At 58.2% G+C, this 27,458-nt stretch overlaps 3 protein-coding genes across 3 annotated transcripts; 1 reads left to right on the top strand and 2 right to left on the bottom strand.

Annotated features, from left to right (window-relative positions):
* Positions 1-2,506: 2,506 nt before the first annotated feature.
* Positions 2,507-5,641, top strand: SPRN (shadow of prion protein). The gene is made up of 2 exons (XM_075534389.1): positions 2,507-2,779; positions 3,426-5,641. The coding sequence occupies exon 2, from the start codon at positions 3,442-3,444 to the stop codon at positions 3,898-3,900; it is 459 nt and encodes a 152-aa protein (XP_075390504.1). The 5' UTR covers positions 2,507-2,779; positions 3,426-3,441; the 3' UTR covers positions 3,901-5,641.
* Positions 5,642-6,475: 834 nt separating this feature from the next.
* On the bottom strand, positions 6,476-15,303 carry MTG1 (mitochondrial ribosome associated GTPase 1). Its single transcript, XM_075534375.1, has 11 exons — positions 15,168-15,303; positions 13,784-13,848; positions 12,418-12,522; positions 11,620-11,700; positions 11,451-11,507; positions 11,195-11,285; positions 10,792-10,853; positions 10,440-10,536; positions 9,945-10,026; positions 7,175-7,287; positions 6,476-6,947 (listed from the first exon to the last, which is right to left on the bottom strand). The coding sequence occupies exons 1-11, from the start codon at positions 15,277-15,279 to the stop codon at positions 6,814-6,816; spliced, it is 999 nt and encodes a 332-aa protein (XP_075390490.1). The 5' UTR covers positions 15,280-15,303; the 3' UTR covers positions 6,476-6,813.
* A 2,275-nt stretch (positions 15,304-17,578) lies between these two features.
* PAOX (polyamine oxidase) lies at positions 17,579-25,462 on the bottom strand. Its single transcript, XM_075534297.1, has 7 exons — positions 25,209-25,462; positions 24,425-24,911; positions 23,388-23,587; positions 21,422-21,674; positions 20,946-21,058; positions 20,470-20,627; positions 17,579-17,924 (listed from the first exon to the last, which is right to left on the bottom strand). The coding sequence occupies exons 1-7, from the start codon at positions 25,396-25,398 to the stop codon at positions 17,784-17,786; spliced, it is 1,542 nt and encodes a 513-aa protein (XP_075390412.1). The 5' UTR covers positions 25,399-25,462; the 3' UTR covers positions 17,579-17,783.
* Between the last annotated feature and the right edge of the window lie 1,996 nt (positions 25,463-27,458).

The raw sequence follows: 27,458 nt of genomic DNA, 5'->3' as shown, positions 1-27,458 counted from the left end.
GTTTTTTTGTTTTTGTTTCTTGCAAATACAGTGGGTAAGGGATTCTTTTCAAGCATCCTTTCTTGGAGCCTACTTACCATATATACTCAAGTATAAGCCGACCGGAATATCAGCCAAGGCACCAACTTTACCACAAAAACTGCATTAAAAATGTGCTGAAAGGACCAGTAGTGACAGTGGCCATACCAAAAGGGTGGAGGGAAAGTGGGGTAGAAAGGGGGAACTGATTACAAGGATCTATATATAACCCCCTCTACATGTAACAACAGAAAAGTGGGTGAAGGAGACATCAGACAGTGTAAGACATGGCAAAATGGTAATAATTTATAAATTATCAAGGGTTCATGAGGGAGGGATGAGGAGTTGGGGGAAATGAGGAGCTGATACCAAGGGCTCAAGTAGAAAGCAAATGTTTTGATAATGATGATGGCAACAAATATACAAATGTGCTTGACACAATGGATGGATGGATGGATTTGATAAGAGTTGTATGAGCCCCCAATAAAATGATTTTTTAAATGTGCTGAAAACCTCGGCTTCTACTTGAGTATATACGGTATTCCTTCTTCTCAGACCCATTCCTTTAGAAAAGTGGGCATGGAACAGCTGGTTGGGATGGGATCCTTCCAAGTACAGTGACAGGAAGCACAACTCCAACAGGCTCAATGCAAGAGGAAGTCTAGCTCTCATAAACTGGAGGGTCTGAGAGAACTGACTTTGGACATCCTGACCCAATGGGTCAAACTGAGTCACCAGGACCCACTTCTTTGCCTCTCTCAGCTCTGCCCCAGATACTGACTCCATTCTCAGCCTCTATGGTCAGCTGGAATAGAGTCAGAGAGGCCCAGGATGACTTGTCCCTTCACAGAACCAAGGGAGGGGTCTGTCTCAAGCAAACTCCAGGGGCTGACCATAAGCCAAGGATGATGTCAGAGAGACACATAGGGTATGTTTGGATCAGAGCAAGGGTAGGTTCTAAACCCATTCACTTCTGAGTATGTGAAAAGCAGAGTCAACACAGATACCCATGGAGGAGAAAGACATTATGTGCATGTCTGTCTACAGCCAGTGTTCGCCAGCCTCTACTGGAAGCGGCAAAAGATGAGAAGGTCCTTCCCCTACAGCCTCGGCCTGAATGCAGACTTCTGGCCTCCTGAACTGTGAGCAAATGCACTTCATTTGCTCTTTAAGAGCTCCCACTTCTGATATTCCGCTACGTCAGCACTGAGGGACCAAGATGCCGCTCTCTTTTCCAGCTTCCAGAAGCAGGCTCAAGTCCCCTGTCGCCTGAAAGCCCCTCATTCTCACTGAGAGTTGTGCCTTTTTCATTTCTTTTTTGTGTCTGCTCTAGGGATGGTGGGGAGCTGGTGGAGGGGCCCAGCCTGCTGGCTGGAGCCAGAAGGTGTGCTTGCCATTTTTCACTGACAGTTGCTTCCAACCCTAATCTGTCAAACCAAAAACCAGTCTCACTGCCATCGAACAGATGCCGAACCACAGTGACCCTATAGGACAGGGTAGAACTTTCCCTGTGAGTTTCTGAGATTGTAACTCTACCTCCTTCTCATCCTCCTCTTCCTCCTCCTCGAGACTGTAGCCCTTCAAGAGTACCATGCCTCCTCTTTCTCCGGTGGCACAGCTGGTAGTTTCAAATTGCTGACTTTGAGGCTAGCAGCCCAGTGCAAAACCACTAGGCCAAACCCTTGCTGTCAAGTTTCCCTCAGAAAGGCTAAAATGCAAAGCGACTTTCTCCACCAGTTCTCAAATGTTCTTAGAATTTAAGAAATCGTTTCTAAATCTCTTCCAACTTTCCCAGAATTCCTACCTCGAAGACAGAAATGCCCATATTTGCTCTCATTCTTCTGATGGCCCTATCACATACTTGGGCAGCAGCAGTGCTCAGCTCTGGGATGACATGTCCCTGAAGCCCAATGTCCCCAGCTGAGGTCTTGGCTGGACACCACCAGTGACTTTGGGCCCAGCTGAGGGACTAGCAGGCCCTGGGTGAGACCCAGGTAGGCAGGAGGATAGTCTCTGGGGTCAGGAGAATCGGACAGAAGCCGCGTTGGAATCCCATGGTGCGCAATATTTGAGCAGGGTGGGTGAAGAAGACCGAGGCCCTGGTGGGGTGACTGAGAGAAGGCCTTATGCCCACGGATGGAAGGAGAAAGCAGGCTCAGCTTGGAAGGTGGGACAGGACGGTTTCAAGAAGTGCTCCTCAGTCTCCACAGCAGACCGATGGATGGATTTTGGCCTGTCCCCTTCCGGGGAGCCAAACCAGAGCCCAGGGCCTTCATAGGACATGTTGTGGCCCCTGGAATGGGACAGTTGGCTTCCACCAGGCTAGAGAGAGGGTGTGAGGCCCGGCGGTGGGCTACTGTTCATCACAGAAGTGGGAGGGGTGAGAGGAGAGGGAGCGGGTCTTGGGGCGGGGGTTAGACTCACTGCAGGGCGGGTGCAAGGGGCGCACTGAAGCAGGCGCTGGGAGGTGACAGGGCTGCGCCCCACTCCGTGCCCGCCTGCATCTCCTCCCTCCCAGTTGGTTTCCCTGGGGACGAGCCTCCATGTCTGCCCGCCCCCAGTCTTAGGGCGAGGCCGCACGCAAGATCCGGGTGCAGCGGCTCCGGCTCAGAGGCGCCTTCCAGTTGGCGGCGGGTCCTTGGAGCGGCCTCTCGACTGGCTGTCCTTCCAGAGCCCGAGCCCGTGGCGGGTAAGGCCAGGGCGGCGGGACCTGGGCAGGTGCCGCGCGGGGCCAAGGAGGGAGGCTTTGCGGACCCGGAAGGTGAGCGCCCCCCACCCCCACCGCCCCTAGCCAGAAAGCGCTGCTGAGCGGGTGGCAGGAGTGGGGGAGGAGCGCGTGGCCAGGAGTGGGGGTTGGAGGTGGGGACGGGGTGTGGACCTAGAGGGGGAGGGGAAGGGCGGGCCGCGATAGGGCGGGGCGGGGCCAGCGGAGTGTAGCCAGCCCGGCGTCCTCCCCCGCCCCCTACGAGGCCAGACCCCGGGGCTCTGACTGCGAGTTCAGTTCCAGCACGGTCCCCGGTGGGTCACGAACCCGCAGCCTCATCCTCCAAGCATGAGTCCTCCCTCCACGGCCTGTAGCCGGGCGACCCGGGGTGGCTTCGCGTCCTTGCCCCCCACCCCCACCCCGCCCCACCAAGGCCTTGGCAGGCACCCGCGATAAAGAATACCTGTCCCAGGCCCCAGCCCTTCCAGGATGCAACCCCTTCACGCCACCACCGAGGCCCACGTCGAAGCCCTACCACCCGCACCCCACTCTTGAGCGCCCTTCCGAGCAAGAGTTGTCTCCCCCAGAAAACCGTTGACCTTCCTCGTTCTGAGGTGCAGAGCCCGCTGTCCGCGGCCCTCCTAGGCGCAGGCCCTTCCCTGTCCGCCTACTGCTGAGCCGCTGCCCTGTCCCCTCCCTGCAGCCTCGGCCCCACGAAGATGAACTGGACGGCTGCGACGTGCTGGGCTCTGTTGCTGGCCGCAGCGTTCCTGAGCGACGGCTGCACTGCCAAGGGCGGCAGGGGTGGCGCGCGAGGCAGCGCGCGGGGCTCGATGCGCGGTGGCGCCCGCGGGACCTCCCGGGTACGCGTGAGGCCGGCGCCCCGCTACGGCGGCGCGGGCTCCTCCCTGCGCGTGGCGGCCGCTGGGGCAGCAGCCGGGGCCGCGGCCGGCGCAGCCGCGGGGCTGGCCACAGGCTCGGGGAGGTGGCGGGCCGCGAGGCCCGGAGAGTGGGGCCCGGTGGACAGCAAGGACTGGACGCCTGACGGCAACGGGACTGGCGCTGTGGTCTACAGCTACCGTGCGTGGACATCGGCCGTGGGGCCCGCGCGCACCTGCCCGCACCTCTGCCTGCTGCTGGGCAGTGCCCTCAGCTCCCTGGGGCTGTTGTGTCCCTAATCCCTGCTGCCCTGGGCTCGCCCCATCTGCCCCAGGGACCCTGGCGGAAGCTGCCAGACCCTGAGCACACACTCCCCTCGATGGTCTGGGAGCCCAGAAGGCAGTCAGGGGGTCCAGGCACTTCCGGAGACATAGGCTCCCTTGCCTAAGCCTTGACCCATCCTATCCTCTCCAACTTACCAGCGGTGGGATGGAGGATACCGCCTGCCCCTGGCTTGTGGGTCCCCTGGCCAAGCCCTCCACTCTTTCCAAGAGCACAGCTGCCCAGGGTGTCCCTTAGTGTTGCCACTGCCCCTGCCAGGGCCAGCCTGCCATAGGGTCCTCCTGCAAAGACCCCCTGTGAGACCAGTGCCCATTAGTCTGACTGAAGGGTTTCCCTTCCCTTTGAGCCACTTCACAGCAATGTGAAACAAGGCATTTCACACTTGAGGTTCACACTCCAGGATCCTCACCTGATCTCTGGGACAGCCAGTCCTTTAGGAGGCCTTCTTGGGCACAGGCTGAGAGAGAAGTCCAGGAGTCCTGGCTAGCAGCCTCCCCTCAAGCCAAGCAGAGGGCAGGGTGGCAGTGCAGGGGTACCAAGGTTCTCAAGGAAGCCCAGAACTCCAAACAACTGGACACCAACAGTGTGTACCGGCCACAGGCCATTCAGCCTATGGGGGCAGTGGAAGGCTGGAGCAGGCGAAGCCCTTAGGACCCCTGCAGCTCAACTGGACACCAGAGGGCACAGAGGAACAGGTGGAATCGGTCTTCAGCACATCCTCCTCTGATCAGTGCCTCAGCTACAAAGCCAGCCGAAGCCTGGGGCACTTCCCCAAGTCCTCCAGCGCCCAGCTCTGCCAGCCTGCTCCACCTGAGCTGTGATGGCAGCCTCCTGGAAGCGCCCGGCGGTGCTCTGGCCCTCCTTGACCAAGGCCTGTGCCTTTGACTCAGTCAGTGGACACCAGCACCCCTCAGGGGCGAAGCCCCCCCCCCCACCTGTGTTTTCCCACAGCTTCAACGGTTGGGCTGTTTGTGGGCGGGGGCAGACCCATCTCTCCCCAAAGGCGGGGTACAAAGCCACCAGCCCCTGCTGGCTTGAACACTGCCAAGGTCCTTCTGACTCAGCTCCTCAGCCTGCTCCCAACCAGGGGAACTGAGTTGCCCAGCAGTGACTGCCTCCCCAAGAGGGCTAAGGGAAGGCCCTGGGGATAGCTCAGCCTCCAGCAGGCCTGAAGGCCTGCCCATATACTGACCAAGCTGCAGAAGGCAGAGCCTTTGCACCCAAATTGCACATCACACACCAACCCAACTTCATGAGACTGCGCCAGCGCGTCAGGCTCCAGCCAGCAAATGGCCCACTCCATGTGGGAGCCAGCCAAGGAGCTTGCTGGGGAAGCCACAGGGGCAGGGCCAGACGGGGAGCCAGAGGGTACCCACGCAGCAAAGCTGGTGCTCAGTGGACCCCATGGCTAGGACAGGCTCCTCCTCCCATGCCCCACCCCACCACTCCCCTTTCCAGAAGGCATGCTGGTAGCAGGCAATGGACAGGACTGCCACACAGGATGGGGGCAGAAGTACATCTGTGACTCTCTGCCTCAACACAGTAAAGCACAAAGACCGTACTGCTCCTGCCAGCAGCCAGTGCCCTTGCAGTGCCCTGTGGGTGGCCTCCAGCTGGCCCTTGATCCTGCCATGACTACCAAACCCATTAATGTCTGCGTGCACCTCTGCCCGTTGTGAGAATAAACACTCAGCTGGTGACCAGAGCCTCCATCACTTGTGGGGCTCTAGGGGGTCAGTGTCAACCAGCAGAGGTAGGCGTGAGCCCTGGGATGCTCCGTGTATGCATCAGCAGTGATAGCAGGGGGGGAGGGGGGTGGCCCTGGGAGTGTCCACCATGTGGATCAGCAGATTGGGAGGAGCCAGCCCCGGGTGGGGGAGGCCAGTTCGGTTTGTGGATCAGCAGAGAACAGGGGAGGGGAGAGGTCAGACCTTGGGGGTCCAACGCTGAAAGGCAAGCAGTTGGGGGTGAGGGGGAAACTGGTCCTGGGGTGTCCAGTGTGTGGACCAGAAGGGATGAAAGGAGCCTGGCCTTGAAGGATCCTGTGTGTAGATCAGCAGAGAGAGAGAGAGAGAGAGAGAGAGAGAGTGTGTGTGTGTGTGTGTGTGTGCGCGCGTGCGCGCTGGGGGCAAGGGGTGCTGGGATATACAGCATGGACCAGCAGAAATGGGAGTGGGGAGGTCTGGCCCTGAGGTGTCCTGTGTGTAGGCCTGCAGGGACAGTTGGGTTGAGCGGGGAGATGAGGTGGGGGTTCAGACCCTGGGAATCTGTTATGGGCCAGCAGAGAGAGGGCCCTAGGGTGCTTGGAGACCAGCAGACAAGGGGGACAGCTGGCCCTGGGGTGCCAAGCATTGACCAGCAAGGGTAGAGGGGCCCAGTCCTGGGGTGTGCAGCACATACCAGGAAAAAGACAGTGGAGGGCCCTGACCCTGGGGTGCTGGCAGAGATGGCCCTAGGGTGCCCGGTGTGGACCAGCAGAGATGGCCCAGGGGTGCCCAGTGTGGACCAGCAGAGAGATGGCCCAGGGGCACCTTTGTAATCAGCCTTTGTTCACTCCAGACAACAAAGCCATTAAGAGATGACATGCACACCTCCCCACTAGGCAGGGCTGCTGTCTCCCGAGGCCAAACATGCCCTCAGTCTTTGTTCCTGCTGTTTAAGGTCCAAGACCCCAGGTCAGTTGCTGTTCCCTGGTCACCCCGAAGTCCAGGCCTCCTGGCCTCATTGCTGTGCCTTCGGGGTTCTCAGAGTCCAGGCCCCAGTGTCATTGTGACCAGGAGAGCAGTGACCAGCCCAGCAGAACTTCCTGGATGCTGAACTGCCAAGAGCCTCCCAGCCAAGCAAGTCCAGGGCACCAGCTCCACTGGGCATCAGGAGTGGGTCTCCGTGCAGGTGGCCAGGGTGTCTCCGTCCAGCATCACAGGGCCAAGCTGCCCCCTACGGAAGGCCTGGAGGAAGTCGCCGGCTGCCGCCATGTAGTTGGGCAGTATGACGTTCACGTTCCCTGAGAAGGGCAGTGGGGGTGGACCTGTGAGAAAACCAGAACCCCAGGCCCAGACGTGCAACCTCCAAACCACCACTGTCCAGGCCAGAGAGAGGCAGGGCCAAGGCCCTCTCTGGGCCCCAGCCATCTCCCGGGGCAGCGCCGCTGCATTTCAGTGTCCTCCCCACCCAGGGGTCTGATGGGGGATCAGGGGGCACGTGGCCTTCCAGGTCCCCCCACCCACTCACCAGTGCCGGAGAGCACCTTCACCTTCTGGGTCTTGCCCAGCTTCACAGCCACGCTCTTGAGCACGCTCTCGATGTCATCACAGGCCCCGCCCAGTCCGTAGTGCTGCACATACCTGCGCACAGACCACATCAGGGCCACCCCCATAGCCCTTCCCAGACCCCGCCTGTGCCCACAGCACACTGCCCCGGTGGGGCCTGGGCATGTGCCTCAGCCCATGGGGACACAGGTGGAACCTAGCCTGAAGAAAGACAGGCGCACAGCCTGGCTCCGAGAACCCAGTACCCACACATCACCACCCAGAACTTCCGGTCTGACACCACTAGACACATAGCCAGGAGACGCACGGCTTGACACCCGATGACGCACCCGGCGCCGTCCCAGATGCCCCAGGGCCTGCCAACAGCTTCCCGCAAAGACCCAGCCAGAAGACTTCCATTGGAGACTGTGCTTGAACAAAAACAGAATGGCAGGACCAGACATCCTCTCACATGCAAACCAACCAAAAGGGAGGAGACCAAACGTTCTAGAGACTGAACATCAGACAAAGGACAAGGACAGGCCCCATGACTCAGCAAAAGGTGTTACATACAGGCAAAATCCCACAATATGGGTCAGCCTGGCTAGGCCATGAGACTCGGGGCGCATCTGTGATTGGATATAAGTACCTGTGTACTGTGAACCCCAACTGGCCGATGCTCGTGAGGCAGAATACAATGGACAGGGTTAGGATTTCTCGGGGTCCCTCCTCTGACAAGCAAGCAGAGAGCTAGAAGAAGAGCCTGGCACAATGCTGGTGAGGGGCCTTGGGACCTGGGTCCCTGCACCTATAAACCCTGGGTCCAGGACCAGCCTGCTAACAAGGACCTTATCCCAAAGCCACCAGCCTCTAGCCTTCCCCTCATACTGGTGTCCTGCTGGAAGGGGGGGCAGATCTGTTTGTCCTGGCCATCACCATGAGGCTTTGTGACAGCAAGCATTAGCTGTCAAAGACCTGGGGCAGGCCTGTGCCTGCTCGCTCCAGAGACACTGCAGAACTATGAAAAAGAAACTATTTGCAAACCATTCCTGAATAAAGAGTTGCCTCCAGACTAAAGATCTCACAGGAGGGCAAGTTCAAAAGCATCGCTCTTAAGGCTCCAGTTCATACATGCCCATGTCCAGTCCAAACAAATGTGTCTGCAATCCTACACAGCTGCAGACAAGTTCTCGGTCTTGTCTGTCAGAGCGCCTTCAAAAGGGAGGGGGAACATCACACAAGGATCAGTCAACTCAGAGAGCAGGTCTGAGGGAAGACCAAAAAGCCTAGAGATCATAACTGGGGCAAGTCCATGAACGAAAATAAGAGGTCAGCCTAGAAGGCAACGGCAACTTGTGTGTATGTGTGTGGGGGTGGGGGAAGCCCCCAAGTGGTCATCATATCGTGATAGATTGTCTCAAAGGACACAGAGGCTTCAAGAAAACAGAAAAGTGCCCTGGTGAGAAACAGCCGGGAACGTTGTGCCGAGGCAGCCACTGACCATGGCAGCAAGGCGCCTGCTTGCTCTTCGATGGAAGCAGGGCTGTCCTATGTGTGTCCTGAGAAACTCGCACCCTGCCCACAGACAGTGCTCATTTCACCCCTTCGGACATCTTTGTTCCCAAAGCTCAGAGAACATTCAAGGGAACGCAATAGGAGTTCTTCAATGACGCCAAAACAGCTGTTGCGACACAGCACAAATTGGAGCGTGCAAAGCCCTTTGGGGAAGCTCAGAGCAGTGGTCCTCAACCTTCCTCCTGCCGCGACCCTTTCATACAGTTCCTCATGTGGTGGTGACTCCCCAACCATCAAATGACTTTCGTTGCTACTTCATCACTGTCATTTTGCTACGGTTATGAATCAGGCAACCCCTGCAAAAGGATCGTTCTACCCCACAAAGGGGTCGGGACCCACAGGTTGAGAACCGCTGGCTTAGAAATGGGAACGCCACCTCCAGATGTGGACCAAGAGCCAGCAGCTTCACATTCTGATGCTTGTTTAATACGGTTTCTACTATTTTATAGCATTTTTAAAATAATCCTCCTACAATTCAATAAGAAAACAAACAACTTGGTTTTTTAAAAGTGGGGCAAAGGTCTGAGCAGTCATTCCCTAAAGGAGAGAACTGCATAGCAAGGATGCACAGGCCAGCAGTCAGAGCCTGACCTCACCCGAGTCGGCAGGGGCGTGGAGGAACTGAAGCTCACTCTCTGTCCATGGGAGTGGAGAATCGGACGACCGTTTAGGAAAACTGTGTGCAGTTCCTTAAGGGAAGCAGAGGCCTGCCATATGACCTGGCCACTCTATGCTCAGCTAGTTTCCCAAAACAAATGAGAACACACGTCCACACAAGCCTTCTCCGTGAGTCCGCTCACAGCCTTGCTCACACAGCCAAAACTTGAGAGCCAAACCCTCACAGGGAAGGACAGTGAACTTGAGAGGCAAACTCCCACAGAGAAGGACAGTGCACTGTTGACATGCAGACCGCACGGAGGGACCTCAAACCATGGCACTGAGTGGACGGAGGCAGCCAAGACGAGGACACACAGATTCCACTTACAGAAAAGCAAACTTGCCAACAGGGAGGAGGTGGGGAAGAGGGAGAGCAGCCTTCAGGGAGACAGGGTGATAGGGGTGGTCTTCTGGCCTGGGGAAATGGGCACAGACCCGTCGGAACCAACCAGAGCTTCACTCCAATCTCACTAATGCCGAGCTGAGGGGAGGGAGGGGCACTCATTCCTGCGGCCACTCACCGGAAGAGCTGCTGCCTGTTGAGCACGTAGAGTAGGTAGTCGGCGATGGTCTCCTCGCCCACCAAGTGGTCCAACACTGTTCCTGGGAAGCCCGTCATCCCTGGATAAGCCACACAGCCACCAGCCCTGTGCCCCAGTTCACCCCTCAGCCCAGCTCTATGGCCCAGTATACCCCTCTTCCCAGCTCTATACCCCAGAACACCCTTCGGCCTGGCTATATGACCCAGTTCTATGGCCCCAGTGCACCCCTCAGCCCGGCCCTAACACTGGTGGCCAGAGCAGACAGATAGCATAAAGTCCTGGAGGGCCCTGGGCTGTCACCTGCCCTTGCTCCTCTCTGTAAAGGAAGGATGGTGAAGCCCTCCCAAGGTGATGTGAGGCCCACGGGGTTTGAAGGGGCCCAGCACCTGGTTACCAGGAGCTATGCTGAGCCCTCCCCACCACCAATGCGAGGGTCAGCTCCGTCCAGGTCCCTGACGAATGGGGGCAACTCACCACACAGGGCCAGCTTCAAACCAGTCTCCACACTCTCGATCCGTGGTGCCAGCACCCCAGGGGTGTCCAGCAGGAAGACCAGGGGCCGCTCACATACCTGCACGGAAGGGCCGAACAGGCACTTTAGACACAGCCCTGCTGTGGCCACCAGGCTCAGGGTCCACAAAGGGTGGGTTACCAGCCAACACCTAGGAAAACCAGGGCTGGACTCCTGGATGGGGAAGAGGAGCTGACAGCCTCTAGGCCTGCTGAGGGGTAGGCAAGGTGAGCAGTGCCCAAGTGAGGAGTGCAGAAGGGGTGGGATGTGTCATCCAAGGAGCCCCAGAAAGCACCGCCCTGCCAAGGGCTGTACCTGGATTCTGGACATCACAGCTCTGGTGACTCCAGGCATGCTACCCACCCTGGTGGCTTTCCCTGCAAGACAGAAGAACAGTCAGGTGTGTCCCGAGCACAGACCCCGCAGAATCTGCCAGGAGCACATGAAAGGTCCAGTCTGTACCCTCCAGGTGCCTCGCAACCAGAGGCCAGGTATGTCAAGATGCTGCAAACCCAAGAGGTTTAAACGAAGGGGAAAGCGAAACTGTCAGAGGTCCAGAAAAGCCACTTCCCCCCTGGCTCTTAAAAGCAGGTGCCTATAAAACCTGCAGCAGATGGTGCTGGGTCCCACACAGCCCAAGTCAGGTAGGAAGTGAGCAGAGACTGGGACCGCCCCCAACACACGGGGACGCCCAGCCTCTGTCCTGACCTACTCATACCTTTCCTGAGGTGCAGCCTCCTAATGGCGTTGATGAGGGAAGACTTGCCCACGTTGGGGACCCCAATCACCATCACGCAGTAGTCCAAATTCTGTTGGGATCAGGTTCACAGTCTCCCCCAGACCCTGCCCTCCCAGAAGACCTGCCAATCCCAGTGGGGAAGGGGACATCCCACCCATTTCCCACTAGGGTCCTTGGCCAGCAGGAGGGACAGGTGATCGGTACAGCGCTCATCTCCCAGTCTGCCCCATCCAACCTCTCCTCGGTGATAGCGGCAGCTGCTCCTGATCAGTTCTGTGACTGCAGGGATGATCTGCAGGCAAAGGCACATGCACATGCAGTGAGACATACACACAACAGGCACACCAAGACAACAGGACACACACTGCCCTTCAGCGCCCACAGATGGAGCAGGAACCGCCTACCTGCCCGATATTCTCGTCCTTCACACAGTTGGTAAAAATGACATTTCTCCAGCCTGCTCCTTCCAAGTGCTGCAGAATTTTCTGAGAGACATAAAGTGTTTCCATTTTAAATGCAAGATCACACCATGGAGACTGTACAGCCTTGGGACTGTGCAGCCCATGCCATGCTGTCCCCTGGCCCACAAACCAGACCCAAAGCTTCAGCATAATGCAGCCAAGAGCACACAGGCCAATGAGTCCTCAAACACACTTGAGTGGCAGCACAATCCCAGCAGCCATGTCCCTGGGAAGCCCGCATCACTTGGTTCTGGTAACCGTACCCCAATAAGCACCAAAGGGCATGAGACAGCTGCCCCAACTGTTGTCCAGCCACAGGAAGGGCGTGCATGGAAATGGCCCAGAGGCCAGGGCCGAAGGCTGCTCTGCGCCAAGGATGTGGCCTGAGACAAGAGGACACCAAGCACTTCCAAATGCATTTCCCGAGCTCAGAGCCAAGAAATGCCCTGCGCTGGATGGCGGCCAGAGGGGGATCTCTCACTAAGATGGGCTTTGCCCAGCACCTCAACGAGAGCCCTTGGGCTGGGATCTTATCAAACTCATTAACATCCAGTAACTCTAAAACCCCACCCCATCCCACCCCTGCCTTGGCAGCTCCCACAGTGCCCAGAACCCCAGGGGCCAGGGTGACCTCAAGGCAGAGCTTGTCCTGGGCCCTTGCAGGGAAAGCTCTACACACCCACGCTGACCATTGCCAGGCCAGGTCAGGAGAGGGGACGGCACCCCAGAAGCTGCCCACACCTGCTGCTCCCGGAGGTCAGCCAAGTCCATCTTGTTGAGGACAAGCAGGTGTGGCCTGAGGCCCAGGGCTTCCTTAAACGCAGGGTTGCGGCCAGAAAGGGGGATGTTGCAGAATTAAGGAAACACCTCAGAAACTTCCTGGCCAATCACACAGCTTGCCCTGCAGGGTACTCAGACAGGGGCTTCTGACAGGCCGCTGGCCACCAAGCCTGAGGTGAGAGGCATCCAGTGCCGGGGAAGGCATGGCTTCTCGGTGGCCAGACACCAGAGGCCACACGCTACATCCTGTGAGCCATGGAGGACAGGCAGGGCAATGGCATCACCGGGTTGTTCCAACAGCAGTGTTGGCAGCAGTGGTTCCTGCTCAGGGAGACTGCCCAAATAGAGTCTGGTCAGCTAGCCGGCATGTGCTCAGGCTGGGCACCCTAGGCTCTGAAGCAGAAAGCAAGGGCTGCGTCCACTCCCTCTGGAGCCCCTGATCCAAATGACTCACTGGGGTGGGGTGGTGTCCCACCTAGTATAATAGGCAGAGGATCCTCAGTCCCTTGCTGGGGTCCCCTCCTCTCTCTCTAGCTAGGTCCCAGAGCCCAACCTCTGGCAGGCCCACTCCAGGTACCCTGTAAGATGCAGCACCCCACAAAAATGCACTTGTCCTGAAACCAACCAGTCTGGAGCTAGCTCAGGGTACCAAAGACTCCCCTCCATCCCCCTGCCTCTCCTTGGACCTAACAGGCCAGGAATCACACTTAGGCCTTCTCAAAAGGCCTATCTGAGAAGAGGCAACATCAGGAGAAAGATGCCCTCTGGTTAGAGGATACTGATCACTGTAATCTTATTTTACTCACAATTAAAAGGCCAGTGAATGCTAGCAGGAGCCCAGTGGATGGTTGCGGCGAAGACATTCAGGGCCTGACTGCAGGCACTCTGAGGGCTGCAGGTTAGCCTGGGTTCATCTTTTTTTTTTTTTTTCCATCTTTCCCCAGCTCAACCAACACCAGCACCACCATGTTGGGAGCATCACCTGGGGGGCAAAAGCTGGGCCTGAAGCGTGTACTCCTGGTTGGGCATCAGCTGCATCCGTAGGCCCCTTCAAGCCCCTGGGGCAGGGGGCACTACTGATGCACCCACGGGAGCTAAGACTACTCTGACATCCAGACCTCACACCTGAGATTCTGATTCAATTGGACAGGATTGGGGCCCAAGGATTTTTAAACCTCCCAGGAAATTGCATGTACCATTCAGGTGAGACCCACTGCTTTAAATGCCAGTAACTGCCACAGGTGAGACTGAGCTCTGTGGTGACACTGAACCAAGTGGGGTCCAGACAGCAGGTAGGAAGAAACAAGGTGCCCCCGTGAAAGGATATCCGGGCATCGTGGACCTCAATGATACAGTCCACCATCTTCAGGCAGCTCTGCATCTTCTTCAGGCCTGGAAAGTAGGAGACAGACGCATCAGGGAGGGGCCCAAGACGGCAGACTGGACTCAGAAAGACTGCCATAAATAACTAACAGGGTACCTCTGGGGAACGCCAAGTGGCCACAGCTGTACACCGAGTGCTGCCTTCGCCACAGCAGCACACTGCCTCTGCTGGGCGGAGGGGCTAGTCTCGGGTCAAAACGTCCACTTGCAGAGCCAGCCCTCACTTGGCACTGGGTAACCTCCAAAGGTCTTGAGCCCTGGGTACAGCTGTGCAGAGGAGGGGCTGGTGCAAGTCCTAACCACACCCTCCTCCAGCACTAAACATGGCCTTAACCAGGAACCCCAACATTCAACACACCGGTCCCCAACATGGACACAGCAGCATACTCCCCTAGTACCCAGCTGTAGCACCACCTGCGGATAAACAGTGCTGGTGGTGCTCTGGGTCAAGTGTCAGGCTTGGCTGTTCAAACCCATCAGCTGCTCCAAAGACATGGAGGAGGCTGTCCGCTTCCAGGAAACCCTCTAAAGTCTAAAGGGTCAGTCACTTGGGTGAGAATCCACTTGCAGGCAGTGGGTTTGGGGTTTGCAATAAGACCACGTCCAGCCAGTGGCAGACCTCAGGCCACTTCTACTCCGACGCCACCACGGGGCGCCTTGTCCCTGTGGGACACCGACTGCACACCAGCGGTGATCAAAGACGTGGCTGGTCTGTGCTGCTGGCTCTGACATCTACAAGGGGGGCCAGCAAAAGCCCTGGGAGTCTGTGGCGCCAGGTTTTGACAGTGGCCCAGAGACCCGTGGGCGGGAGAGAAACACGACTCAAGACATGTTGTAAAGGAACTGCGGTGGTGACGGGTCATCTGTGATTTGAAAAGTACTTTCACACCCACTCTTTCATTTAACCCCTCCCAAAGACTATCTGGGAGCGTATTCTGGGCGGAAGGAATGGGACGCGCTTCGCTGCTAGGACGCAGCACAGCCCGATACCCTGGGCCGCAGGTCCAACAGCCCTAATTTAGAGGCACACATGTGTGGGGGCACGGCTCCGAGGCTTGGGCGAGGTATAAGGAGGGGCATTGGTGCGGCCCAGGTTTCCCCGCTGTGCCAGTCGAATGGAAGCCCCGGCGGACTTCGAGGGCACGGCTGCCGCTCTGACGGAGGGTCCCCTCCAACCCCGGCGCCGGGAATCCGGGCAGGGGGCGCGCGGAATGGGGTCAGCACGAGGATAAGCCTCCGGACTGGCGGCCGGGGCCCCGGCCGATCACAGGCGACCCTGGGGTGCGAGCTCCAGCCGCCGGGCCCCAGTCGCCTCCCCCCAGCCTCACCCTTGGCCATGTGGCCCGGGAACCAACGAGCCACGTCGCGACCGCCCAGGGGGAAGCTCTCCCGCCAGGCGGCCCGGGCGGCGCTGCAAAGCGCGCGTGCGAACAGTCTCATGGTGCCGCCGTCCCGGAAATGCCGCGCCGCCGGCGGACGGTTCCACCGCATCCTCCGCAGCCGCCTGGACCCCGGCCACTTGGGTTCCGGCTCGCTAAGTTCCGCGCGACGGCGAGCACGTGTGCATGCGCACGCTCCGGGTCCAGGGGGACCAGAGGGGGACCGCACCGCGCGATCTTGGGTGTCCGCCCAACCGGTGCCAGCTCCGACTCGCGACGACCTTACAGGGCAGAATCGAACCGTAAAACCTTTGGGTTCGCGGAGCCTCCTTCCTTTTCCTCTCCCTATCCAAACGTTTCATTGTGAATTGAGTGAAGGTTGCGGGTTACATCCAGCATCTCATATACATTGCTTCATTGCGATTCCCTTCACTTGTTTCCGGGCCTCTGTCCTGGCCCTCCTAAATTGGGACCGTGGCTAAGTGCTGTCCCTTTGCTCTCAAATAGTTGGCCATTCTAAGGTGTGCACACCTATTTGGGTGAAATCTGAGCCACCTGGTGGCCTAGGCACCTACACGAGGCTGCTAACCACGAGGTCGGCAGTTCAAACCACTGGCAATCATTTTTAGTCTCAGAAATCGACTGAGGCAGTCCTCTTTTGGGTCATTGTTCGTGGGAATCTGCTCCGCAGCAGTGAGCAGGCGTGTGGGCGGGTTCGATCCCAGACCCACAGGATGACTAAGGGCCTCAGTCATGATCAGTTTCCTGGGGGCAGCGGGTGGGGGTGATGTCAGCAGTCAGTGCACCAGTGGGGCTGCAAATGCAAACCTACACTTTATTCTGGATGATAGTCTGTGATTCAAGTTTCCCATTGCCAGAGGGGCACTAAATCTTTTTTCCTGAGAAGTAGTCGGTAGGAACCTATGCTGTCTCTTTCTGAGAGCGGAGGCTCACCTTGCTCCGGGGTTCCAAGGCTGTCAGCCTTTCAAGGGCAGAAGCCCTCATCTCTCTCCCGCTGACAGCCTTGCAGGGTTGAACTGCCGACCTCATGGTCAGCAGCCCAACATGACTGGGCAGCACCACTGTGGGTCTGAACTTCTGCAACAAGGTCAGGCTTTCGGTGGGTACACGTTCATCGCACCTGTGGTCTCTTGTGCCTGCAAGTTCCCCGGGCTTGGGGTTGAGTCCTCCCTGGTGCTTCCAGGGCAGCAAGAGGACACCTAACCACCTCAGACACCAGCCCTGCCTGGCTTCCCCTGCTAGGAAGGCTGGCCTGGGCCTGGCAGGCTCCCTCTGTGCACAGCCTCCCAGAAGCACAGGGACCAACACAACCCTCATCCTAAGCAGTGCTCTAGCCTGCAGTCGAGGTCTTTGAGTTTAGATGTTTGCCTTCTCAGGGACCCTGGATGAAAATACCCGATCCAAGCCCACTGCTGCCACCCAAGATGGAACACAGCAGCCCCTTCCTGAGGGATCCTGAGCCTTAGAAATCTCTACGGCCTCATCTATTTTCCAAGAGAGGCTGAGTCAGAACCTCTGACTTTTGAGTTAGCAGCCCAAAGCTTAACCAACTGTGGCAGCAGGGCACCTTAATGAAAACAAAACTCTTAAATTCCAGGTTTTTGTCCCATGAGAAGAGCATGCTACAGTTCTTGGTTGGGTTAAGTCTACAGGAAGAAACTGGCCGGGGGAAAGGGGTGTGGGCCTGGGGGCAGGGGCCTGGGGAGGGGGCTAGGAAGAAGCCTCTCACTGTGTAGCTTATGTAGCCATAGTGACCTGGACACACACACACACACACACACACACACACACACACACACACACCACCCCCTCATGGCCTTCAGGGGAGATCCAGGTTCCGGGCCGGAGCGGAGTGCATTCCCCAGAAGTAGCCCCTTCTTGGTTGCAAGGCTGCGTGGGAGCTGTGAAAAGATCAGGCTTGTTGCATTCCACCATGGAGTTCATTCCAACCGGCTCTGCACCAGCTGGGAGCCAGGAATGGGAGCCTGCTGAGCAGTGGTAGGGCAGACTTGGAAGCTTGAAGGGTCGATGCAGCCAACAGGGAGCTGAGCACTGTGCCCTGCTCAGTGCCCTCACTGCTCCCAGGCCCACACACTTGCCTTGTTCAGGGTCTCCATTAGCATCTGTCCAGCAGCCACAGGGCAGCAACAAGGACTCCATGAACGTGGGGAATGGCCAAGGGGCGGGGGGAATCCCAGGACCCAGAGGGAAGAACCCAGAATCCTGGGTTTCCCATAAGGGAGGGGCTGAGTCTTGGAGGGCCGAGAGAGAATAACTGCACACTGAGGTGACTGGGGGGCCAAGGGGTTCCAGGCAAGATGAGGACCGAAGACAGTGAGTGGGTGGCAGTTTGGCATCTTTATGTCTGCACAGCTTTTGTGTCCCCACCTCCAGGAGACCTGTGCCTGTGCTTGGGCTCAGTCCACGGCTTCCAGACAGGCAGGAGGAATGAGAGCAGCTGAGTCTAGCGGGAGCGGGGAGGGGATCCCTATCTCAAACTGGGCATCCTCAGCAGGGTGCCAGTAAAAGGGGCCTAGGAGGGGCTCAGGCTTGGGGTGGCAGGTCCTCTGCAGCCTGATACAGGTTGATGAGCCGCTCGGCCTCCCGCTGCCCCGACAGCAGCGCCCCATGCGTGGTGGAGTAAAAGGTCCGGTGTGTGGCTTCCCCGGCAAACAGGATCTGGAGCTGCAGAGAGAGGGGCCGGGTCTGAAGGGGTGTGCCAGCTTGTCCAGAGGGGCTTCAGAGGGGCCTGCCGGGCAGGGAGTAGGCAACAAAAGGCAGGCTCTCCCATACCACAGCCGACAGGAAGCCTCAGAGAACAAGAGCCAGCAGTCACACACAGAGCAAACTTGACCACGCAGTGGACTGAAGTTTCCACATCGAAAGGCTTGGGCAGAGGATCTGGCCAGGGAGAGCACCCCAGAGAAAACCTCAAGACCAGGTGGGCCCGTTCCACCCCACCCTACCTCACCCCACCCTACCTCACCCCGCCCCACCCACCAAGGCCTCATGGAGGAAGAACAGGGCAGACCCACCAGCACTTAAGAACCCTCCCAGGGTAGACAAGGGAAGGGGCTTTGAACTGCCAGAGTCCATGCAGTATGCTTCAGACTCCTGGGGGCCATGAATCCAACACTGGGATCCCACCACTGTGCTGCTCATGATGGTTCAAAACCACTGACCACCCTGTGGCTATCTGCTGTCCGAGGCCGCCCTTGAGGCATCCAGTTCGGCGTGGGCTGTGCTGTCCTGCTTGAGGTGACCCACCGACGTGGATTCAAAAGTCACCACCTCCTCGGGTCACTCCACTGGTTTAGCTGTTACCCAGACACCCCTCCTCCCAGGTGCTCCTCGTGAGAAAGCAGCAGCAGCCAGCTTCCACCAGGACTGCAACCCCGTGCCCTCTGCAGCTGCTCTGCCCTGACGGAGAGCCCCTCTCGCCAGTGGGCTTGGTTTTTGATTGGTGTAGCTGTGTCCCAGGCAGCCTGGTGGCACAGCGGCTAAGGCCTCTCTTGCCACCAGAGAGGTAGGCGGTAGGAAACCCAGGCAGCAGTGGACTTCCAGGGACACAACAGCCTCAGAGGCCCTGGGGGGCATTCTCCGACCCCCCAGGTCTCCACATGGGCACTGCAGTCCACCTCACAGCCATGACTTTCCTGCCCTCCAGTTAGGGCTGGCTCTGGGCAGCTGTGGCAAGAGCAGACAGCAAGGTTTCACCTTCCAGGGCCAGGTCAGTGGGCCCAGCAGCCATGTGTGGCCACCTGCTGTGAGGAAGCCTGTGACCCGCCCTTGACTGCCCCAGCCCCAGCAGCTCCAGGTCCCAGGTGCTGAGCCCAGACATCATGGAGCTGAAGGAGGGGTCCCCCTCTGGGCCGTGTCTGACCTGCAGAATCGATCACTCAATACAGCACCCACTGCAGCACTGCATGGGGGCCTGTTATACAGCAGCCAAGATTGGACATGTTTTCAGACACACACAACCACACAAACCCCACACTCACAACCCCACAAATCCATGCTCACACACATTCACACTCGCTTAACCACTCAACCCCACACACTCACAGCCACACACAACCCCACGGTCACATCCCACATACTTACAACTCCAAACTCACACACATTCCCATTCGCTTAGATACTCACTCACACACACTCAGACTGTTCTGATGTGCACACACTCATGCACTCACACCCGGCACACTTCCAACTCATTCTCATACATTTAGTCCACACACAATCCTACAAATATGTGCACATTCACGCTCACTCACTCCCACTCCCACACTCATATTCACACACATACATGCACTCACACTCACAAGCACGCTCATTCTAATAAACTCCATCCCACGGATAATTCCTCCCTTCCTTTCACAAAAAGAAACACCACTTCCCCTCCCAGCCCAGGTATGAACGGTATTTTCAGGTGATGTAGCACTGCGGTGCAGTAATACCACATCTCTGGAGAACATCTGGGGAGGATGAGGGGGAGGGTTGGAGGCTGGGGTCACAGAATGTAGAAAGCTCCAACCTCTTATCTTCCGTACAGAGAGCTCAGTCAATAACGCCTACAGCAGAAGATTCTGAAAACTACCAAAGTTGCCAAAGATGCAAACTGAACAGAGGACCAGACAGCTAGGGGGTGGGGGGTGGGGGGTGGGGGGCGCTGCCGACAGCATGTGTGCATTCCTGCGTAAGAATAGCAACACTGCAGGGACTGCTTCTGGTTTTACCTCAAAGGCTGCCCATACCATTTGGAGATGCACACCAGCCTGCCTGCAGGTGACATATCATGTAAGGGGTCCCTTAAAAGCAGTCTGGGCCCCAGAAACCAGGCCTGCTGTGAGCTGGCAGCTGTGGGGGGCACATTCCTCTCCACGCCGTGCATAGCTCAAGTTGAGCTGAAGTGGTGCGGTCTTGTTTTAAGTGTCAGCATGAATGTGTCACTGGGAGGGACGGTGAAGTAAAAGGTAAGGACCGCTGACATAATAGGTGCTTCTGCTGGGAGTTGGGGAGGCCCCAGGCCTATGGGGCTTTATCAACAAGCAGTGTGAACTTGTTGGCTCTTTAAGCATGACCTCGCATCACATACTGAAAATACAACACACTTTAAAACTTAATTTTAAAAGGAAATTGGGCTCAGAGTCATGATCCCAGCCCCCTGTGGCTCCCTTGCCTCCTCGCTCACAGGCCTTTTCTAGTTGGGGGTTTGGGGGTGTTGTCTTACCTGGGCGTCCACGCTGGCTGCAGGAAGGGGCTGGGCCAACAGGTCGATGTCCTCGCCAGTGCTGCCCACGGCCACGTAGCTGTAGGAGCCCCGGGTGTATGGGGCGCTGTGCCAGCGAGAGCGTAGCACACTGCGGGGGGCAGGGAGCTGGGGGTCTCCTGAGTCAAAGAGAGAACTGGGTAAGCCTGCACATGCCCCTGCTGCCATGCTCGCCACCCCATTCTCTGAGGGCTAAGCAGTTTCTCTTCCAGGGAAGCAAGCCAAGCCCGAGCATGCGGGAAGGGGCTCACCTACACGCCAGACACAGACTAATGAGCACACTAGGGGACGCTGACATCCTCCCTGGGCTTTGGGGCCCCCAACTGCTCTCTCTGCAAGGTCTGGCTAAGGAATGACTATGTTGGTTCTGTGGGGACAGCAGAGCCACACTGACCGTGTTTCCCGCAGGCACCGGCAGGGGTCTCAGGGATGCATACCTGTCACCCTCCGAAGGACCTGGGTGAGAGACTGAAGGACCTCGTCGTCAGACAGGGTTTCCATGAACTCCGACTCGAGCCCTGCGATGAACCCACAGAGGACATGCCCGGACCTGCAGGGGTGGCGGGAGGGAGGTTGGCTAGGACGGGGCCACCAAGGTTTATGTATTGCCCAAACCCCCGCGCCCCAGTTATGAACAGACTCCTGTTCCCATCTCTTCCGTGCTCTAAGGCCCCAGCTTCCGACAGAAACTCACAACCTGCCTACACACTGACATACCTCCTATGTCCCAACATGTCCCCAGTCCTCAGACCCTAATGGGCCTGCAGAGCCCTCCCACCGTCTCATGAGGCGGGGGAAGGTAGAGATGGGGGGGTGTTACAAGGGCTTTGGGGTGCTCCTGGTCCCCCCATGGGCAGAACCCTCCCCCAAACACCTGCTCTGTCCCTGTGGGCAAATGTGGGCGGGCACGCACCCAGAGTAGGGAAGGACCAGGAAGCCACTGAGCTTCCTGACCCAGGCGTCGGGGGCCTGGGGCCCGGCAGCTTCCAGCGGCGATGAGCCCTCCCATACCAGCTGCATACTCTCGCAGTCGGGACCCCAGAAGGGCTGCTCAAACTCAAGGAAGATTTTATTGTTGGTTCCGAAGCCCAGCTTCCTGATGGCGTCCGCCTTCCCGGCAGGCAGCGGTGGCTGGAAAAAGGTGTCCAGATGCTCTTTCAGAAAGCCTGCAAGCCACAGCGGGACATGACTGATCGGCAAGAGTCTCTTAAACCCAAGCAACATGGCCCCCACCCATGACCCAGCTAAGGGGCCGGAGGAAGAGGCTCAGGGCCAACCCCTTCCTCCAAAGACCACCATTCACTCCTGGCCCCTTGGCCCCAAGCAGGCAGCGGCGAGGGCATCCCAGAGGTCAGTGCTGCGGCTGTGGGCCTCCACAGACACCCTGGCCACCACTGGACAGGCGAGGATAGAGAGCAGCTTCTCATCCCTGAGTCCTCTCTCAGCCTCTAAAAGCCACCCAGTTACCATACAGTTTTTCTCTAAAGGCTACTTAGCAACCGTTTGACAAGCAGACAAACATCAGCGAACCAGAAGATGAAGCATTTGCAGTACAAGTATTAACAAGCCAATCACCATAAGCTCCAAGAACGCTGATGAATCGTATGGACCCCCGAGTAGTGCAGCCCCATCTGTCCGGCTGCAGCCGCGCTTTCACTGCAGAAACTGACCCCACTGTCCATTCCCCAGTGTTTGTGAATCACAGGAAACGCCGTGAGAAAGGAGGAAATGAAACCCACCCACATTCCCATCAACAGTGAAGCTGGACAGCTTCTTCCAGTAGCATCAGAAAGCTGCATGGCCGCAGAAAGGCACGAAACAAAAAGCCAAGCTCACCAGACGCAAGAGATGGCAGGGTGTTCTGCTCAGCACATCCGGCTACAAGCCCCTGTGCATGGGTGAGGAGGGGGGCGCCTCACGTGGACCAGAGACCTCTGGCCTCTGGGGTGGCCAGATCAAGATCCCAGTGTTGGCTTGGGCACTGTCTAGCTTTACTAACCTGGGAACTTAACTCTCACCTGCTCTGTACCAGGCCAGCAAGAATGTGCACAGGCCGTCCCCACCCCCAGCCAGTCCTGGGGCTTAGGGACTCGGCTCAAGGGGAGTCCCTCTGGGACATGGGAGTACAGTGAATGGTATGACCCTTCCTGAGCATGCCTACACAGTAGGGTATGCTGGGCCCCTCTAGAGTTTCCCCGTATGGGCTCCAATATATTTCTTCCTTTTTGCTTAAAAAAAAATGTGCACAGACAGGCCCAGCGTCGTGCCACACCCTGTAGGGGCCAAGGGTCAGCAGCAGCCCCTCCCAGGCCTATCAACCCTGAGGTTTACCCAGCTTTTTAAACTCTGCCCCCTGGATTTCCACAGAAGCACCTGCTCTGGCAATGACAGGGTAATGTAACTCCATGCACAGACCAACACGGTGCTCACCTGGACACCTGGCTGCTCAGGTCCTTTTTTTGTCACTTGTGGGAGTGGACCACCTCCACAAGCCCTCCCTTTCTGACGACCTCTAAGTAGGCACACAATCACCTGCACCCTCTCTTACACTGGGGGCAAGCTCCGTCTGTCCGGAAGTCTCCTCCAGGTGGGCGACTGGTTGTTGCCTGGCCTCTCAGAAGCTGAGGTGTGAGCCCACCCAGGGTTCCGCCTGGCAGTGCACTTCTGGACATGCCCCCCAAAGTCCTGCATCTGTTGCACAGCTTCGCTCTGACACACTTAAGGCCCCGGAGTCAGGGTCACTTCAAGGACAACGGTTCCAGGCCTACCTGGGAGCCACTAAGGTGAAGACAGGAGCCAAGCCCCACGAGCTAACAAACCAGGGCCAGCAGCCTCCAGGTAAACATGTGCCTGCACTCATGAGCATGACTCAGCCTTACCCAGGGGCACTGTGAGGATGACGTGGTGGGCCAGGAAGTGGTCCCCGTCCTCACACTCCACCAACACAGGCAGCGTCTCCCCAGGAAGCGACTCCTGCCGGAAGGCTCCGTTCCAGTGGATTGTCTTCACTGGCTTGTTGAAGATCAGCACGTCCCTGGGCAAGGAGGCTGCCAGGTGGCTGGTAAGTCCCTCGTAGCCCCTGAGGCACAGGAGGGCATCTGGGTTTGGGGGGAAGGTGAAGGGGTGCTGTCTGAAATAAACCTGCAGATCCCCTCAAAAGGCTCAAAAGTCAGAATCATCTGCTCAGAGGGACCCCAACATCCTCCTGACCTGCAGCACCCAGCTCTGCCAAGAGGAGACGCCATGCCACCCCCTGCCACCCCTCACTGCCCCCCACCTCTGCCTGGACCTAGTGGTGGCCACACTCCCTCTGCAGGCCTGAGCTTGGGTGTGCAGTGTGCACTGCAAGAATGTTAAGCCGTCTAACGAGAGGGTTAGAGTTGCTAATGAAGGTGTTTCTGAGAGAATGAGGGAGGTTTGGGCTGGCAGAGGGCCCAGTGAGACACCAGGGTCACCTGGGACAGCCTGGCAGGAGTCCACCGGGAGGGTCCCTCAGAGGCCTGTGACAGCCGCCCCATCTCAGGAGAGTAGTGTGTCTGGCCAGCTCTGTGGCCGGAGCCCCTCACCTGGCACTTGGCACATGAACAACCTCGGGAGTGAGGGAGGAAAGCACCATCCCTTCTAGGAGCTGCTTTCTCTCCAAGGAAACTGCTCCTCCCAAAGCAAAACCAGGGAAGGGGAAAGCTTCTCTGCAGGGGCGGGGGGGAACGGGTGGCCTTCCGGTCCAACAGGCCCCCACAGCCAGGGGCCCAGGTTAGCAGGACCAAGGTTGAGGTGGTGGGCAGCACTGGGGACATGAAAGAGGAGGGCAGCTGTAGATTAGAGAAGGAAGGATTGGCCTGTGGTGGCAGGCCTGGGTTCCTGGCTGCTAGAATGTGGCTCCGTGAGGTGGGTGAGGGCCCAGGTAGGCATATACCCCTTGAAGGTGCAGTCCTGCCCGGGAAACATGGTGTATTCTCCAAAGGGCCCCAGAGCGACCAGGTCCATGCTGTGGGTGCCGCTCACACAGCACTCGAGGTTGAAGAGGCTATTGAGGAGGGCCAGCTTGAGCTTCCTGGTGTCCTGGTCCTCAGGCCAGTTGGCCACATGCCTGCTGAGCTCCTGCTTGAGGAACTGGCCTACGCTGGGGATAGGGGTCTGGGCCGAATACAGGAAGTCCCGGGTTTGGTCCAGCAGGGCATAGAACAGCTCAGACATCTCCACCACCAGCTCAGGGCTCACGCTGCGGCCGGAGCTGGTATAGGACACTGAGGGCAGGCCCGGGTGGCCCCCCACCTCCAACTGCTGGCTCTCCTCCGAGAGCTCCTTCTCCCCCAGCAACCCGTACTGGGCAGCCAGCTGGAAAATCGGGTTGCCTTGGGAAGGCCCGTGGATCCACTGGGCACCCATGTCCACCACACCACCTGTGAGGGTCAAAGACATCGTCTGAGATCCTACCCCAAGAAGGTAGGCCCCTGGGCGCAAGATCTCCCAGGACAGGCCGCGTGCTGGGGGCAGAGTTGAGCTCCCTGCCGGAGGGGCGGGGTTCCCTTCTTCCCCAGGGCCCGGCTAATGTGGAGGTAGGGCAGCTGAGTTTTGGGGACCCAGTAAGTCAAGGCGCAGGGCTGGGGGTGCAGCTCAGCTGCACCGGTTGGCGGTGGGGCACAGGCTAAGCCCAGCGCCAGTTAGGTTCCGGGCGGAATTCGGGGAAGGGCCGTTACCGAATTTTCTCTCCGAGCAGATGCGGCCGCCGGCGCGGGCGGTGGCCTCCAGGACCCGCACGTTCGAGAAGGCCGGGTGGCGGCAGAGACTCTGCGCTGCAGCCAGACCCGCGATGCCGCCGCCCACCACCAGCACCCGCTTCCCGCGGCCCGGGGCCTCCGCTACGCCGCCGCTGGAACTCGACCGCATCGCGTGTCACCTCTGGATGTCCCAAGCCCGCCGAGGGCGTGCGGGGCGGGGTCGGAGGGACGCGGGGAGGGGCCACCTGGGGCGGGGCCAGAGGGACACGGGGCGGGGGCAGCTGGGACGTGGGGGCTCTCCCGGCTGACCTGACCGGCGGGTCGGGGAAACGCGGCGGAAGCCGCTGGCACCAGTCGTTCCCCTGCGGCCAGGCCGCAGCCCGAGGGCAGGGGTCACGAGGCTGTGGCTCCGGCCGGGGCGCGGGGACTTGGGGCGCGGCGAGAAGGTGGTTCCGGCGTCCCCGGTCCTCCCACAGACGGGCTCAGATAAGCCGAGCCAGCGCCTTCACCTCCGGACTCCTGCACCCGAGGGTCAGGACGCCAAGCTCTAAGGCCCCTGAGAGACCCACGAGGCCCGGCGGGTGCAGGGCTCGGGGTCGCGAGACACCGTGCAGGCAATGCCTCTGTGCGAGTCTGAACGTCTGCATTCATGCGGGTCTCCACGGGTCAGCGTATAGGTGTCCGCACTGGGCCTCAGCTCATAGTGGCCACACGCACGACAAAACCACCCCCGGGTCTGAGGCGGGTGTAATACGCAGCACGAGGTCCAGGGAACCGGGTCGTGGGTGACCGGGATCCCACGCCCGCCCTCCCCCACCCAGCACCCTCCAGCTTGCCGCCGGGGAGCCTTTAGCCATTGTGTTTTTTTAACTTTTCGCTATAAATTAGACGAATGAAGGTTTCCAGCGCAGATCATAGTTTCACACCGCGTCTTTCTTACAAGGACTATTTTCACTGCCCGCGCGAGCAACTGTTCTTTGGCGACTTTTCCGCCTGCAGCTGGCTTGACGGGAACTCTTCCCTTGGGACGCACGACACACACGGGACCTGCGGTTTCTTCCCGTCTCCCTTTGCTTTGCTTTCTGAGAGATTCCCTTCGGTTTGGACTTAGAAATCTGAGTTTTGAATGTTCTTAGTGGGCTAAATACCTGAACCTCTTCTGCACGTTTCTGTTGGAGCGAAGGCACACCCCACCACGCCGCTTCACAGTGCCACGGGCTAGGACGGGACTGTGAGTGGACAAAGCGCACCTGTACCTCTGCCCGCAGTCCGTCCCCCAAATGTTTCTTCCATTTCTATCTACCTCTAGCGTCCAATGAGAACCTCCCCGGGCACTAGACGTCCCCTGAGGCTGGGAACTTTAGGTTTATGGATTATCAGGCGCCTTTGGATTCCCTGGACCACAGGCCACTACAAGGGGGAAACGGCGCTTTCTTCTCTCGTGAAGAGTTAGTCTCTGAAACCCACAGGGGCACGTGGACCTGTCCAGTGGGGTCGCTGTGAATTTCGTTTGCTGGTGGTGTGCATGGAGGCAGGCACTCTCGTCCTGGCTTAGCTCAGATATAGGGCAGAGAGTACAAGTGCCCAGTGGGTGGGTTTTTCTCTTTCCGGTACTTTTCTTCCTGGGAGCAGCTGGTGGGCTGTGGGGGAGGTCAGATGCTTATAGACATCCTCCCAGAAGGTAATCGCTGCCAAACTGTAGTCTTGCTCCCTGCTGCTGGGGACAATGGATTATTTCTCCATTTCTCACTGAGGCTTGCAACCTTTAGCTTGGTTCCTGTGGGTGGAGTTCACACCCTACTGATAATGGTCTATATCAGCTGAGCCGACTCTGTGACAACCAAAGTTAGGCTGCCTTCTGTATCTAGCATCTGCCCATCTTGCCACATGTATACCCCCAATCCCTCCTCTTCCTATTGTGTGAATACCCCTAGACCACCCCCCTCTCATTATTGCATTACCTATAGCACAACCCCTTCCTGTGACATGTCTTCACCTGTAATTAGGGGCTTGCATGTCCCCAGAGGATATAAAAGCCTTGGTTACCACGTGGACCACCAAGCGGGGCTGAGGTGAGCATGCTACCATGTGTCCATTTATTTCTATATTTTTCTTCTATCTCTCATGCTATCTATGACTTTACTATAATCTTTACTTATTATCGCTGTACAATTGTGCCTACCAGGCCCGTAATGATGTGTTAGGGGCTGGCTTCCCCTGGCAGTGGGT

This window comes from Tenrec ecaudatus, chromosome 16 (assembly GCF_050624435.1).
Source record: "Tenrec ecaudatus isolate mTenEca1 chromosome 16, mTenEca1.hap1, whole genome shotgun sequence".
Lineage (NCBI taxonomy): Eukaryota > Metazoa > Chordata > Mammalia > Afrosoricida > Tenrecidae > Tenrec > Tenrec ecaudatus.
This window is presented reverse-complemented; position numbering and strand designations above follow the sequence as displayed.

Coding starts and splice junctions, on each gene's coding strand:
- SPRN (XM_075534389.1), top strand. CDS start 3,442: ATGAACTGGACGGCTGCGACGTGCTGGGCTCTGTTGCTGGCCGCAGCG.
- MTG1 (XM_075534375.1), bottom strand. CDS start 15,279: ATGAGACTGTTCGCACGCGCGCTTTGCAGCGCCGCCCGGGCCGCCTGG. Junction 13,849..15,167: donor CCCGGGCCACATGGCCAAGG/GTGAGGCTGGGG, acceptor CCTACTTTCCAG/GCCTGAAGAAGATGCAGAGC. Junction 10,854..11,194: donor GAGGCTGCACCTCAGGAAAG/GTATGAGTAGGT, acceptor TCTGTCTTGCAG/GGAAAGCCACCAGGGTGGGT.
- PAOX (XM_075534297.1), bottom strand. CDS start 25,398: ATGCGGTCGAGTTCCAGCGGCGGCGTAGCGGAGGCCCCGGGCCGCGGG. Junction 21,675..23,387: donor CATCCTCACAGTGCCCCTGG/GTAAGGCTGAGT, acceptor TGTGGCTTGCAG/GCTTTCTGAAAGAGCATCTG. Junction 17,925..20,469: donor CAGCCAGCGTGGACGCCCAG/GTAAGACAACAC, acceptor CTCTCTCTGCAG/CTCCAGATCCTGTTTGCCGG.